Below are 16,964 nucleotides of genomic sequence, written 5' to 3' on the forward strand. Positions count from 1 at the left end.
GACTATTTTAATTGAGATATCTTATACAAACTTCTCAGGGTAAACAGAACATAAAAATAGAGCAGAGACACAAAAAATAGCAAAAGAGGAAGCTAAGAAAAATATCTTAGAAAACCACCAAACCAAAATGGCAGACAGAAACACAAGGAAAAACAAACAATGGGGGAAAAAAAAGAAACAATGGGAGATTTAAAGCAACCAGAAAACAAAAGCTAAAAAGCCAACATCCAACTACCAATAATTGCCCTAAATGTAATTAGACTAAATTCACCAATCAAAAGACACAGAGTGGCTGGATGGATTGCAAAGCAAGACCCAACTAAATGTTCCCTCCAGGAGACTCATCTCAGCTCTAAATACAAACACAGGCTCAAAGTGAAGGGATGGAAGATGATTCTCCAAGAAAACAGCAGCCAAAAGAAAGTAGATATAGCCATACTCATATCAGGCAAAATAAACTTCAAGTCAGAAAAGGTAACAAGAGACAAAAATGGACAGTATAATAAAGGGGAAAACACATCAAGGAGACGTAACAGCGATTAATATATTTGCACCTAATATAAGAGCACCAAAATATATAAAACAATTATTGACAGACCTAAAGAGAGAAATTGGCAGCAACATATAATAGTAGAGGAGTTTAATAACACCCCACTTACATCTATAGATAGATCATCCAGACAGAAAGTCAACAAGGAAACACTGGCCTTAAATGAAACAACAGACAAGATGAATTTGATAGATTTGTACAGAACATTCATTCCACCCAAATGCAGTAGACTATACATTCTTCTCAAGTGCACATGAAACTTTCTCAAGGATAGACCGTATGTTGGGATGCAAAACAAGTCTCACTAAATTTAAGAAGATTGAAATCATATCAAGTATCTTCTCTGATCACAATGGAATGAAATTAGAAATCAACTACAAGAAGAAAACTAGAAAAGTCACAAATATATGGAAACTGAGCAACATGCTACAAAACAACTATTGGATCAATGAAGAAATCAAAGAAGAAATAAAAAATTACCTGAAGACAAATAAAAACGTCTTTTGATATGTCTTCAACATACCAAAGTCTATGGGATGCAGCAAAAACATTACAAAGAGGGAAGTTTATAGCAATATAGACCTACCCTTAAGAAACAAGAAAAATCTCAAACAATCTAAACTTACATCTAAAGAAACTAAAAAAAGAAAAACAAAGGGCAAAGTTAGTAGAATGAAGGAAATAATAAAGATCAGAGCAGAAATACATAAGACAGAGAATAAAAGGACAGTAGAAAAGATCAATGAACTAAGTGCTGGTTCTTCAAAAACATGAACAAAATTTGACAAACCATTAGCTAGACTAAGAAAAAAGAGAGAAGGTCCTGATAAATAAAATCAAACAAAAGGCAGAAATAACAACAGATATCACATAAATACAAGATTATAAAAGAATATTATGAACAGCTATATACCAACAAATTAGACAGCCTAGAAGAAATGAACAAATTCTTAGAATCATACAAACTTCCAAGACTGAATCAGGAAGAAATAGAAAATCTGAAAAGACTGATCACTAGCACAGAGACTGAAACAGTAATCAAAAGCTCCCAAAAAAACAAAAGTCCAGGACCAGACAGCTCCACAGGTGAATTCTACCAAACAGTCAAAGAAGATTTAATACCTATCCTTTTCAAACTATTCTATAAAACTGAAGAGAAGGGAACATTTCCTAACTCATTTTAAGAGGCCAACATCACCCTGATACCAAAAGCAGACAAAGACAACACAAAAAAAAGAAAATTCAGGCCACTATCTCTAATGAACATAGATGCAAAATCCTCAACAAAATATTAGCAAACTGAATTCAACAGTACATCAAAAAGATCATACTCCATGATTAAGTGGGATTTATTCCACACAAGAATGGTTCAATATTCACAAATCAATCAATGTGATACACCACATTAACAAAATGAAGGATAAAAGCCATATGATCATCTCACTGGATGCAGAAAAGGCATTTGACAAGATTCAAAGCCCATTTATGATAAAAACTCTCGATAAAGAGGATACAGAAGGGACATATCCTCAACATAGTAAGGGCCACAAACCCCCAGCTAACATCACACTCAAAGGAAAAAAATTGAAAGCTATTCCCCTAAGATCAGGAACAAGACCAGGAAGCCCGTTCTCGCCACTTTTATTCAACACAGTATTGAAAGTCCTAGCCAGAGCAATCAGAAGTAAAAAAAGAAATAAAAGGCATCCAAATTGGAAAGGAAGGAGTAAAACTGTCACTATTTGCAAATGACATGATTATATATATAGAAAACCCTGAAGACTCCATCAAAAAACTCTTAGAAATAATAAATGAGTAAAGTAACAGGATACAAAATCAATATATAAAAATTTGTTGCATTTCTATATGCTAACAATGACCTAGCAGAAAGAGATATTAAGAAAACAATCCCATTGCAACAAAATAAAACATTTAGGAATAAATTTAACCAAAGAGGTACAAGACCTATATATTGAAAACTATAGGGACTTCCCTGGTGGTGCAGTGGTTAAGAATCCACCTGCCAATGCAGGGGACACAGGTTCGATCCCTGGTCCAGGAAGATCCCACGTGCCGTGGAGCAACTAAGCCCGTACGCCACAACTACTGAGCCTGCACTCTAGAGCCCATGAGCCACAATACTGAAGCCCGTGTGCCTAGAGCCCATGCTCCACAACAAGAGAAGCCACTACAACGAGTAGCCCACGCAGCGCAACAAAGAGTAGCCCCCACTCGCCTCAACTAAAGAAAAGCCCACGTGCAGCAACAAAGACCCAACACAGCTAAAAATAAAATAAAATAAATAAATTAAAAAAAAAAAAGAACTCCTACAACTCAAAACAATAAAAACAACCTGATTTAAAAATGGGCAGAGGGGCTTCCCTGGTGGTGCAGTGGTTGAGAGTCCGCCTGCCGATGCAGGGGACATGGGTTCGTGACCCGGTCAGGGAAGATCCCACATGCCGAGGAGCGGCTGGGCCCATGAGCCATGGCCGCTGAGCCTGCACATCCGGAGCCTGTGCTCTGCAACAGGAGAGGCCACAATAGCGAGAGGCCCGTGTACTGCAAAAAGAAAAAAGGGGCAGAGGAACAGAAAAGACATTTTTCCAAAGAAGACATACGTTTTGTCAACAGGTACATGAAAAGATGCTCAACATCACTAATTACTATGGAAATGCAAAACAAAAGCATAATAAGATAGCACCTCACACCTTTCAGAACGGCTATTATCAAAAAGGCAAGAAATAAATGGTGGCAAGGATGTGGAGAAAAAGGGAAACCTATTGGTGGGAATGTAAATTAGTACCTCCACTATGGAAGACAGTATGGAGAGTCCTCAAAAAATTAAGATTAGAACTATCCTATGATCCAGCTATCCCACTTCTGGGTATTTGTTCAAAGAATATGAAAACACTGATCTGAAAAGATATCTCAACCCCCATGTTCTTTGGCATTATTTACAATAGCCAAGATATGGAAACAACTGAAGTGCCCATCAATAGACGAATGGTAAGGAAGATGTGGTATATATGTACATAACGCAATACTGCTCAGCTTTAAAAAATATATAAAAATGTCTTGCCATTTGCAACAACACGGATGGAACTTGAGCATTTTATGCTAAGTAAAATAAGCCAGATAGAGAAAGAGAACTACCACATGATGCCACTGATGTGGAGTATTAAAAAAAAACAACGAATAAACAAACAAACAAAAATAAAATAATGTACAAACCAAACCAAACAAAAACAAATACATATATATGGAGAACAGAGCAGTGATTACCAGAGGGGAAGGGGAAGGGCGGAGGGCAAAATGGGTAAAGGGGGTCAGGCCCACTACGGTTACAGATGGAAAATAAATTTTTGGTAGTGAACATGTGGTAGGGTATCCAGAAGTAGAAATATAATGTTGTACACATGAAACTTATATAATGTTATAAATCAACATTATCTCAATTACAAATAAATAATTTTGTTTCCTAAAGAGTAAATTTACACGTTTCAATTTCATTAGCAGATAGTTTTAATGCCATCCTGAAATTGTTAAAAGCACAGTATCCTTTGAAAAAATATCCTAGGGCTTCCCTGGTGGCACAGTAGTTAAGAATGTGCCTGCCAATACAGGGGACACGGGTTCAAGCCCTGGTCCAGGAAGATCCCACATGCCGCGGAGCAACTAAGCCCGTGTACCACAACTACTGAGCCCGCGCTTGAGAGCCCATGAGCCACAACTACTGAGGTTGCGTGCCACAGCTACTGAAGCCTGCGTGCCTAGAGCCTGTGCTCTGTAACAATAGAACCACCTCAATGAGAAGCCTGCGCACCGCAACAAAGAGTAGCCCCTGCTCGCCACAGCTAGAGAAAGCCTGTGCACAGCAACAAAGACCCAAAGCAGCCAAAAATAAATAAATAAATATATAAATTTATAAAAAAGAAAGAAAGAAGAAATATCCTGGATTTTTGAGAAGGTCTTTCTTCTATACCGATAGCAAATATCTATAAAATAAAAATCTACCCTGCTTTTTAAAAAAGCTGAAGAACACAAGTAACAAATACAAAATTTTAAAAACAGCTACAGACAGAAAGGATATTGCCTTCCAAGGAACATCCATTAGATGGACAGCTGGCTTAAATATCATAAGGGAAACCAGAAGCCAGTGTAATGATACCTTCCATGTGCTGAAGACAGTAACTACCAACCTAGAATTCTATACCTACTGAACATATCTTACAAGAATAAGCACAAAATGATATTTTCACGTGAATGTAACTGAGTTTGCCATCAATAAACCCTTACAAAATGAAATCCTAAAAGATACAGTTCAAATAGAAAGAAAATGTTCCCAGAGGTTTTTAGCAGCAAGACTGAAGAGCTAAGAGACTGAGGAATACGTGACTATATCTAAATGGATTTATTATTATTATATGCAGTTATTTTCTTGAGGGGTTAAAAACAATAACGTTAATTACAAAACAAAAATAGATCAGAAGAGGACCGTTAAAGAAATTCGTGTTCTAATGTCCTTGTATTGCTACACACATATGCTGTACTTCCTAGAGTAATCACTGAAATAACATAGTGGAATGATTAAAAAACCTCTTCAAAATAAGGCATACAAGGTGAGAAAAATAATAGGTAAGCCAGTGACTTTTCACTAGGGCCACTGGGTTCTCTCCAGTGCTTGCAAAGTTTAGTTGTCATCTAAAGATTTGGGCGGATTTTATAACTGTACAATGATTTTGGAACGCACCCATTCTATGGCTCCCTCCCTTTAAGTATTACACCCTAGCTTCTAGCTGTTCTGCTATTCCCAAACAATGTCCTCTTATCCTGCAAGCCAGCAAGGCTGTAGACTGGGGAGTGACCTCAGGAAAGAAGCTGAAAAATTCCTGATTTACCTATTGCGGTTTGACTTCCAAGGGTAGACTTCTACTTTTCTGCCTGCTTTAGATTTTGTATATGAGAGTATTAGCTCACCAAACCGCAAAAGATAGAAGATATAGATATAGAAATAAAGAAAAATTTCTGTATCTTTTATTTTTTGTAGAAATAAAAAAAAGATATAGAAATAAAGATATGAACGAGATACATTCAGTTAAAAAAATTTATTGAGCACCTACCATGCACCAAACATTGATCTAGGCACTGGAGATACAGTGGTAACTATGACAGACAGTATCCCTGATCTCAGGAATTACAATGTTGTATGTGAACAAACAATTAAAATAATACCAGATAGTGTTATAAAGATAAAACAAGGGACTTCCCTGGTGGTCCAGTGGTTTAGAATCTGTCTTGCAATGCAGGGGATGCCAGTTCGACCCCTGGTTGAGGAACTAAGATCCCACATGCCATGGGGCAGAAAGCTCGTGCACCACAACTACGGAGTTCACATGCTCTGGAGTCCGTGAGCCAACACTAGAGAGCCCATGTGCCACAACTACTGAGCCCACATACTCTGGAGCCCATGCACCACAACTAGAGAGCCCGCATATTGCAACTAATGAGCCTGCACACTCTGGAGCCTGCACGCCACAACTAGAGAGAAGCCCACACACTGCAACAAAGAGCCCGTGTGCCTCAACTAAAGATCGCACATGCCACAACTAAGACCCGATGCAGCCAATAAAGAAAGAAAGAAAGAAAGAAATATTAATGGTACAGATGAACCTATTTGCAGGGCAGACACAGAGAATGCACGGGTGGACACAGTGGGCGAAGAAGGGGAGGGTGGGATGAATTGGGATATTAATTTTGACATAAATACACTACTATGTGTAAAATAGATAGCTAGTGGGAACCTGCTGTATAGCACAGGGAGCTCAGCCCAGTGCTCTGTGATGGCCTAGGTGGGTGGGATGGGTCGGGGAGGGAGGTCCACGAGGGAGGGGATGTGTGTATGCTTATGGCTGATTCACTTCACTGTGCGACAGAAACTAGCACAACACTGTAAAGCAATTATACTTCAATTAAAATAAATAAATACACATTTAAAAAAAAAAAAAGATAAAACAAAATGATGATGAATGACTGAAGAGGAAGAGTGCACTTTAAATTGACTGGTCAAGGAAGTCCTTCTTGGGGAAATAACATTTGGGCTTAAATTTGAACGACAAGAAGGAGCCAACCATGAGAATTCTTTGAATAAGCTATTTCAGTGACCAGCATGGGCAAAAGCCCTAAGGCCAGAAGCAGTTTAGGAAGGAAATTGCAAAGAAAATGAAAACTGGAAGCCACCTGGCTGATATGAGAGTAACGGACATTGGCTATGAACGGGTCACAAATTTAGCCCTGACCTCCCTGATGGAAGTACTAAAAAGAAATCTAGTCAGGGCTAAAATGCACCCTAGAAAACAATGCTGAGTAGTGACTCGCACAAAAACCATACTTTGCATAATTATTCATAATACTCAAAAATCTGAAGTGGACTGAATTAGTCTAACAATAAAGGGACAGTTAAACAGGCTACAATGCACGTTTAGCTAATAGATTATTTATGTACCTATTAAAGTTGAGAACTATAACATGTAAATGTATTTATGCTATAATGTTGAGTGGAAAAATGGAATATAAAATAATATGATTACTATTTTATATAAGCCCAAAAACCCTACAAAACCCTCATCCCCAACATCCAATAAACTAAACTGAAAGAAACTCATATCAAATTTCTAAACTGAATGCATTTGAATGGTGGCATTATAGATAATGTTTTTTCTTCTTTTCTCTTTATTGTGTTTTTCAGATTAAAAAAAAAGTAAGGAATAATCCACGTATATGTTAGCAACTGATAAGTTATTTAGGTTAAACAGACAAATATGGTGTAATAAATGTGTATGGCATGTATAATTAAGAGTTCTGAGGGAAAAAACATAAAATTAGGTGCATAACTACAGCTACATAAACCAATGTATCTATATGGATGAAAATGCCTCCTGCTCCATGCCACTCCAATCATCTCCCACCACTAGAGAATTCTTTAAAAAACATATCTGATTGTGGCAGTTCCCTTTAGTTGCTCCCCAGTCTGGACACTGTGTCCAGATTCCTGCACATGGCTATGGGTCTCCACCTTAGTTTACTGTCTACTTCTCTGACATCATTTGCCATGCACCAATTCCAGCACATCCTCTATTATGTAGCCAAACAGAACCACTTAAAATTCCTCATATTTGAGATATTTCATGCTGCTTTCCCTTTGCCTGAAATGTCTTTCTTTTCTTGTCTGTCCAGTTATAGAACTAATCTTCCTTCAAAGTTTCACGCAAATGCCACCTCTATTATGAGGCCTTCTCTGATTACCCCGAACAGAGATGAGCGCTCTTCCTTTTGCATCTCTACCACACGCTGCAAAATTCTCTAGCAAATATGACACAGCACAATTATTTTTGTCTACGTGCCTATCTTTCATACTGTCTACAATGATTTCTTTGAGGGCTCATTCTATGTTTTATTTTTGTATTCTGAGAACCTAGAACTGTTCTTGGCATCAAATGTTTGCTGATTAAACAAGCAAACATACCTCTACTGGTCTCACCCAAGCCAAAGAACAGGGGATAGCCTGAGCTGGAAGCCTGGTGTAGCAGCACCTGCAACAGATAATCAAATATACGAATATTTAATCATATTTCAAAACTGCATTTTATGGAATCTCTTATCCATTCTTTGATTTAAGCTTTTCACACCATTTCAGAGTATTTTACTCATGCATTTTAAAATTAATGTCTTACACTTTAAAGTAACCTAAGAAACACACTTGTAAAAACATAATAGTCTTTGAAAACCATGCAATTAAAATATAGGGAGGATATGTGTAACTGAAAATTAATTAATTAATTAAATATAGGTAGGAACAGTTCAACCTTCATGCTATATAAACGCAACTCTTAGCAGGACCCAAAGAATGATTTTCTTAACATAAGATTGAAATTTAGTCTCATGGTTCATTCAGATTCACGGTCATGTGAAAGAAGATGCGAGAGATTATAATCCAACTGTGATTATAATGACAAAAGGACCATTTGCCAAACCTGCACTAAGATGAAAGGGGGTGGAATGGAGGGTAGGATGGAGGGAAAGATGCAGGAGAAAAGGAAGAGAGATCCTAAGCCCACAGAGTTTCAGCATTACAGCTCAAAACTTAAGTTGTCCTTATTCAGTTTATTAACTCACTTGAGGAACCTCAGGGAGGACTTCTGAACAGTTCCAATATTTCCAAAGTCTGGATAGAACACTTCAACTTCCTGTTTCCCAAGAATTCGATGGATAATGACCCGATACCACCACTTATCCTCAGAAATCCTTACACAACAGAGATGTCCCGGTTGGATAAAATACTCTGGCATGGCATATCGATCAGAAACCAGCTGATTAGAATAACAGCGTCTGCGGAATTCCGTAATACACAGAAACCCACAGGGGAAGAAAAAATTAAAGATCATTTTTATTGATATATCAAGAGCAGGAATAAAAACAAAGAAAAAAATCCTCACTTTTTCTGATTTTCTGATTCTTATTATTAATACCAATTAATTTTCTTTTTCTTGTCCAAATCCCTTTTCTTTATCAACAAACTTCTTCCAATAGAAACTTGCTAAGTGATTATTATGTAACATTATGCCAGGTGTTCTTGGGTAGGAGGTGAGTATATAATGTGGTAAAGTTAGAAAAAAACTTTTGGAGAGATACAAAGTAAATTATTCTTGTATGTGGCACCAATGTAAAAATCAGACATTTGTTGTATATGAATAAATCTAAAGTAACTGAAAATGTAAACATTTTACATAGTGTTTACTAACAAAGGACATGATTTTTCACTAGAGAAAAGATAATTTAGAGCAGTAGCTCTCTAAGTGTAGTTCACAAATCCCTGGGACCGTGATACCCTTTCAAAAAGTTCCTAAGATCAAAGCTATTTTAATATTTTAGTATTATTATGAAAAGTTATTTGCCCTTTTCACTATGTTAATATTTGCATTAATGCTGTAAAAGCAAGGATGGGAAAATTCCCGTTGCCTTTGCTAAATCAAGGCAGTGGCATCCAACTGTACTAGTAAACATTTATTTTTCACCGCCATGCATTCACATTAAAAAAAAAAGAAAGAAAAAAGAGGCTACTTTCACTTAAGAATGTCCTTGATAGGCCTCCCTGCTGGCGCAGTGGTTGGGAGTCTGCCTGCCGATGCAGGGGACGCGGGTCCGTGCCCCAGTCCCGGAGGATCCCACGTGCCGCGGAACGGCTGGGCCCGTGGGCCATGGCCGCTGGGCCTGCGCGTCCGGAGCCTGTGTTCTGCGGCGGTAGGGGCCCGCAGCGGTGAGGGGCCCGCGTACCGAAAAAAAAATAAAAATAAAAAAAAATAAGAATGTCCTTGATAAAGCAATAAAAATTATTAAGTTTATTAAATCTCAACCACTGACTATCTTTTCAATATTCTCTGTAACAAAATGCAAGTACAAGTAAAATACTTCCCAAGTTATTTTCATGAAAAGCACTTTTGCATTTCAGTGTGAACTGAATTAGCTGCTTTGTGTGTGTGTGTGATTTATTTTTACTTGGAAGATGAACTAGACACTATTTTCATGGAACACCATTTTTGCTTGAAAGGTCACTCACAAACTATGTTTATTCATACTTGGGTATTTGCCACACATTTTCTCAAAAATGAAGCAAGCTTGCCACTTCAAGGAAAACATTGACAGTATTTATTGTCAATGATAAAATTCAAAAGCTTTCAAATGAAAATTAGGATTTTGGCAATGCTGCATCCACCACCATAAACATGACAGCTTCCTAATACTTAATACTTTTCTGATGCAATCAGTGATACTATTAATGAATGTGATTTTTAAAATATCTATTGTGTGATGAAACATGTCAACATCTGGAAGATCTATATAACTCAGTGAACCAGTATTTTCCAAAAGACCAATACATGATGTTCTAAAATCGTAGATGGTGGTAAAATTCAGGACCAGTTCCATTGAGTCCACACTGAGAAGTTCCCTATGCTTACTTTAATGTTACGCTACTGCTGTCTTGAAATTCTTAATACTTTTTAAATAAGGAGTCTTACATTTTAATTTTGGACTGGAGCCTGCAATTACATAGCTAGTCCTGGATCCATTCAAAGTGCAAAGGCAGAAAATGTATTTTAACATAGTAGAGTTTGAAAAGTTCAAATTCCACACTGAAACTAACTTCAAGAAACTACCACTTGTCAAGTTTCAGTATACTATCAAAGAGTATTCACAATTTTCTGAAAAGGCTATTAAAATACTCCTTTTCCCAATTATGTATCTGTCAGAGGCCAGATGTTTTCATGTACTTCCACCAAAATAAAGTATTTCAAGAAATTAAAGACAGAAGCAGATACTGAAATCCAACTTTCTTCTAGTATGCCAGATATTAGAGAACTGCAAAAATGCAAAACAGTGCACTATTCTAATTTTCATAAAAGTTATTTTTCATAAACTGTTATTTATATTCAGAAAAATGAATTTCTCATTTTTAAACAATATTTTTATATTTTTTAGTTTTAATTTCTATATGATAAATATTGATAAACAAAAGTTCTCTTGGGTCCTTAATTTTTAAGAGCCCTGAGACCAAAATGTTTGAGAACTGACTTAGAATGAGATACATGAAAAACACATTGAAAACAACAGATTCCTACCGCATTTCAATCATCATGTCTTCAAGTAACTCTGATGAATCCCTGCTATAGATTCGGATGTAGAATTGACTAGGAGAGATGATACACTCCACAAAGACCCCCACGAGGGTACTGGTACCTAATGGGGGTAGTTTGCATAATTTCTTGTCCCGTACAGCATCAGGTGGGATATCATGATTTGCCATTGCCAAGTTGAGCTGTGATTTGTTCATTTCTACTTGCTACAAGTTAAAAGAAATCAAAGAAACCACTATAAATCTTTGAGTAACATTTCAAACTCTATGACAACGTTTCTTAAAATATATTTCATGAGTCACCTTTATCAGAATCACCTGGCAAATAATAAAAATGAAAATTCTTAGGCTTTAGCCCAGACTCACTCACTAGAAGTGAGGCCCAAAATTATGCCTTTAAAAAAATTCCCTAGGTGATTCTTACCTACATTAAAATATTAAAAGTACTGTCTTACGATATTAGGTAAAGAGTGAAAAGTGTGTCACACAACTGCCCTATATAAAATTGAAAACATCGTACTTCAAATACTTAGGCTGAACTAAGAGTCTCATCCTACCCAGTTCTACCAACAAAGGCAACTTTAAAGAATGGATTAAATTTCAGGGCTTCCCTGGTGGCACAGTGGTTAAGAATTTGCCAGCCATTGCAGGGGACATGGGTTCAAGCCCTGGTCCGGGAAGATCTAACATGCCGTGGAGCAACTAAGCCCTTGTGCCACAACTAATACTCAAAACTTTTAAGTACTTTATACTTTTAAGGCTTAATACTGAACCTGCGCTCTAGAGCCTGTGAGCCACAACTACTGAGCCCATGTGCCACAACTACTGAAGCCCACGTGCCTAGAGCCTGTGCTCCACAACAAGAAAAGCCACTGCAAGGAGAAGCCCGCGCACTGCAACGAAAAGTAGCCCCCGCTCGCCGCAACTAGAGAAAGCCCGCACGCAGTGACGAAGACCCAACACGGCCAAAAATAAATAAATTTATTAAAAAAAAAAAGAATGGACTGAATTTCAGACTAGTCTTCCAATCAAAAATACGGTTTCTCAAACACTCTCATTCTCAAATATATTATTTTCCTTCAGGCCTTTCTACTGTCCTCTAGAAAATATAGCAGGCTCTCCAAACAAAATGTTTTCCTTCCATGAAAGAAGCCAGGTGTAAAGGGCAGAAGGCAAGAAGAGTAAGCAATTAATTCCTTAGTAACTACAAAGTAAGTAATAGGAGATGAGAATACAAAAAGGGAGAAGTGTGTGTGGAGATATAATAAAGGAGAAAATCAATAAAAGCACCCTCTAACTGAGGCTAGGTGCAGGGGCAACCTGCAGCAGTGCTGCGGCGTACAGCTACAATAGAGCTCCTCAATTCTTCCCTCAAAAGTCCTGGAGGGTTGTGAAGCCTACTGAAACACATGGACAGAGAATCAGCAGTGTTATCCTGGAACAACTGATAAATCTTCGAAGACAACTGAAAAGCCTGAAATGAGACTCAAGGAAAGCTAGTTATACAAAAGGCTGAAAACCAGAATAAATGCTGCATAAGGTGACTTCAGACCAAAGTTCTGGTCTAGCCTAAGAAATCATACATCTAGAAATAAGACCTTTCTCAAACAGAATTTTTGTCTAAAGAAACATTCATTCAGTTACTTTCCATAATGCTGAATCTCCAGGGCACAAAGCCATCAAACCTTACTCACCAGCTGTAAAGGCTTTACCACCAGATTAGGCTTCTTGCAAAGCTTCTGTTCTGGCTCTTTGTGGTTTTTTGAAGGGCAATCCTGTGTAGTCTCCTTGATAACAGTAGTAGACAGTGAATTTCTAGGGGGACTGGACACACAAGCTTTGGCTTCTATTTTCTTATCTGATTGAACTAAACATGAATTTCTGACTGATGACACAGCTCCATCTGAAATGACCAATAGAGGAGCCTATGTATATCTATTAAAATAATTTGGAAACTGTTAATAAGCACATTCTATGTGCCAGGCACTGGGCAGATAATGAAAGATGAGAGATATGAACCTGTCTTTGCAGACCTTTCAGTATGGAGAGGTGTAAGAGAAGTTCCAGATGGGAACAAATCTTACGTTATTTATGTTGTGGTGGGGGGCAAGTCTGATAAGGTTTTTTTAACTTTGGTGAAAGGTTTTATTTTACAACATCCTGATTTCAATTTATTTCTTGTTCAGCTTTAGCTGTGAACATTCATTTGTTGCTTAATGTACAACGTATGTGACTACTTAATAGTCCATAATACAATGCCTTAATTTTTGGGGAATTCCCAAACCAATCACATATTTTGACTATACAGTCATACAAATTTACACGTGTATGATGATTATAGGAGGCTGACACATTAAAACAGACCCCAGATAGACATAAAACCATAGTGGCTCCTAAAGAAATAAACTAGTAACTGTACAAAGATGTATGTACAAGAATATTTATCACTGTATTTTTTATAATGATAAAAAAATGGATACTCTCTACATGTCCATTGACAGGAGACTGGTTAAATAAACTATAATACAGTTACATAAAATAATTATATGCAGTCAAAAAGGAAGAAATAAACTTGTATATACTGTTACAGAAAATTACCTCTATGAAGTATAAAAGGCAAGGACTTATATAATGTTTATACAATACTGTTTTGTGGAAGAAAATTATACATATGATAAATAATTATAGAGAAGAGGTCCAGAAAAAAAACACTAAAACTATCACTACTTGTTACTACCTCTGCATTGCTGGAATTGTTTAAACAAGCAAATACTGCTTTTGTAATTTTTTTCTAAGTGCAGCTAGGCTCACATATACATTTTAAAAAGTCTGGAAGGCTATATAAAAATTCTAATGGCATTTTTGGTGGGAGTAAAATGTAGAGAAATATTCACTTTCAACGCTTTACTCATCTGTGCTATCTGAATTTTTTAGAATGAATGTAAGTTATTTTAATCAGAAAAATCAACAAAGATACATTTACATTTTGTAAAAAAAAAAACACAGCTGTCCACTTTAGCCACTTGTAGAAGCTTATAAAAATATAAGTATCATACTGTACTACAGATGGCAAGACATTACCATTAAGGGAACTGAGGAAAAAGTATATGGGATCTCTCTGTGTTCGTTCTTAATAACTGCAAGTGAACCTACAATAACCTCAATAAAAATTTCAAAAGAAAAAAACCACTAAGCCAAACAAAAACAAAAGTCAAGTGCCCTAAATGCAATGTGATATCCTGGAGTAGATCCAGAAACAGAAAAAGAACAAAACTGATAAAATCGGAATAGAATCTGGAGTTTAGTAAATAGCAATGTACCAATGTTAATTTCTTAGCTTTGATAAACATATCATGGTAACAGTAAGATGTTAAAATTAGGGGGAAACTGGATGAAGGGCATATGAGAACTCTGTACTATCTTTGCAACTTTTCTATAAACCTAAAATTATCTCAAAATAAAATGTTATTTTTTTAAAATTACAACTGCTGAGTCTCAATGCACACCCATTTATTCTGAAAGTCCATGTATTTCTAAGAACCTCCATATATTTCTAAACAGAGTTAAGAACCACTGAACTATCTAGTGCTTCCCCCTCAGAACACCATTTCAGAAAATTTATTTCTTCAGAATTATTAAAAACTCTGGACAATGAAGAAAGTAAACTTTAAAAACTCAGATTTTAATACAGTAACCTCATTGCAACATATATGACCAGAAAGGAGGTCATTATATACAAAACATTTTCAAGGCTAATGTGTGATCTGTTTGGTTGATGTGGTTACAATAATGCCTATTTACATAACCAGTGCTTTCTTTTTCCTTATTCTTACAGAGACAATTAAAAATCAGGTTTGCATCATATTGTAATTCAACTCACCAGGTGGTAGAGGCTTCATATCAGCATCAAACATCAGCAAGTCTTGTTCTCCTTCCCTGAACTCAACATGGAGGATGTCACTAAGAGCTCCGACAAGCTCGGTCACATTTAAGAAGCCCAGGGTTTTGGGTGAAAGTTGCTCTTTAAAAATTACCTGTCACCAAAGCAAAACCAAAAACCAAAAAAAAACCAAAACAAGAATATAACATATACAGATGCCCATGGACAATGCTTTAGTTTGGACTTCGCCAAACTAAATTTGTAAGGGTGAGTTAACTCAGGCATTACAACAAACCCTTGCTTCCATGCAAGTATAATACAAACCAAGAGACCTATAATCCCTCACCATAAACTTCTAGGCCAACTTCAAGTTCCTTTTACAGCATATGTTAAATTGAAAAGAAAATTAAGGGGCATTTTTACCTCTCATTTTTCACAATGTCTGATTATAAAGCCAAAAGTCTTTTTTAAAACAGAGTGGAACACACAAAATACAAAAATCATAATAAAACTTGATATTTCTCTATTTTCAGAGAAAGAGTATTCACTACCACTTTCCACATGCAATAAAATACTATTTTTAAACATTTTCTTAAAATTTTTGTTTATTATTTCACCCTGGAAGTTGGGATAAATAGGCAGGTGTCAATGTATTTCCAATAACTGTCTGATTTTCTCACCTTGGAAAAGAAGAACTATACCAAATACAGATAGAAGAGAATATATATAAGATAGATAACAAGTATGTTTGGTTTAAACTGCACAGTGAATTGGTAAGTTTGCCCTTGTTAATAAAGACGTCCCATTAAAATGTCTGAATTCTTAAACTTTTGTCTCCATAACCAAGGTAAAGCAGTAGAGCTAACCGTAGTTCTTGCTCTCTTCCTCTTGACTAGGTGTTAGTAGGAAATAAATCCCTGCTCTGACTTAATCACCTTGGGGAAAACCAACAGGAACAAAGAGGGCAAACAGGTCTAAACCATTGACCCTTGACAAAGGGTGGGATTTCTGCAGTGCATACTTCTTGTTGGTGTAACGCTCTGAGACCCAACTCAACTCTTTATTGACTTCTCCCAGGACACTTGTAAAAATGGGGCCCAGCATCAGTCAAGTCATGGTTTAAAGGGTCATTAGTATCACATCTATAGCCAATCACAGATATCCCAAGAGAGAAAGAACTGGTAGAGGACAGAAGAAGGGTGGTGGTGAGTTAGATTTGGTACTTCTAGTTACTTCCTTGTACATTACACATTATGGCTTCTTTTCTTTTTATGTTCATTAGTCTCTAATGGTTTCTTTACCTTCTTGGTAAGTGCCCAGTACTATGAATGTGCAATTCAGCTGAACACATGACTAGGTTGGGAAGGATTCTTTTTAATGTAAGTTATCAATTTTTTGAATAAGTGATATTCAGAAGTTTTTAAAAGGTACACAGCAAAAACTAAGTCTCCAGCCCACTCCCATCCCTCAGCTGACCAGGAGATCACCTCCTTGGAGGTAACCATTACTACTAGTTTCTTGCGCAAACCATCACCAGCAGATTCTTGTGAAACTTTCCAGAAACTGTCAAAACTTGAACATGCATCATGCTTCAACATAATAGATTACACCTGTTGTATTTTTTATGAATTAATATGGAGGTACTTCCAAATCCTTATATGAAACACAGTCGAGTAATCCTATCTCAGAAGCAGTTTCTTTTGGTAAGTTAGTTTGGTCCATCCATTGATATGTCAGATACACTGCCCTAGGTCCTTTGTTATGCTATCTTCTTTATATACTCCCAACCATAAGCAAGAAAGTAATTGGTGTATTTCTACTCCCACTCTCTTCTCTTCCATCTC

At 36.7% G+C, this 16,964-nt stretch overlaps 1 protein-coding gene across 1 annotated transcript in view; it reads right to left on the reverse strand.

Annotated features, from left to right (window-relative positions):
- The window catches only part of TDRD5 (tudor domain containing 5), an 89,256-nt gene that overhangs the window by 28,572 nt on the left and 43,720 nt on the right, over positions 1-16,964 (reverse strand). Inside the window, exons 6-10 of the mRNA XM_007448536.1 lie at positions 15,121-15,274; positions 12,935-13,107; positions 11,227-11,447; positions 8,726-8,938; positions 8,076-8,142 (exon numbers count right to left, since the gene is read on the reverse strand). Of these exons, the coding sequence (XP_007448598.1) occupies positions 8,076-8,142; positions 8,726-8,938; positions 11,227-11,447; positions 12,935-13,107; positions 15,121-15,274 (828 nt within the window). The remainder of the gene's footprint in view (positions 1-8,075; positions 8,143-8,725; positions 8,939-11,226; positions 11,448-12,934; positions 13,108-15,120; positions 15,275-16,964) is intronic.

Source organism: Lipotes vexillifer, unplaced genomic scaffold, assembly GCF_000442215.2.
Source record: "Lipotes vexillifer unplaced genomic scaffold, Lipotes_vexillifer_v1.1 scaffold76, whole genome shotgun sequence".
In the NCBI taxonomy this organism is placed as follows: Eukaryota; Metazoa; Chordata; class Mammalia; order Artiodactyla; family Lipotidae; genus Lipotes; species Lipotes vexillifer.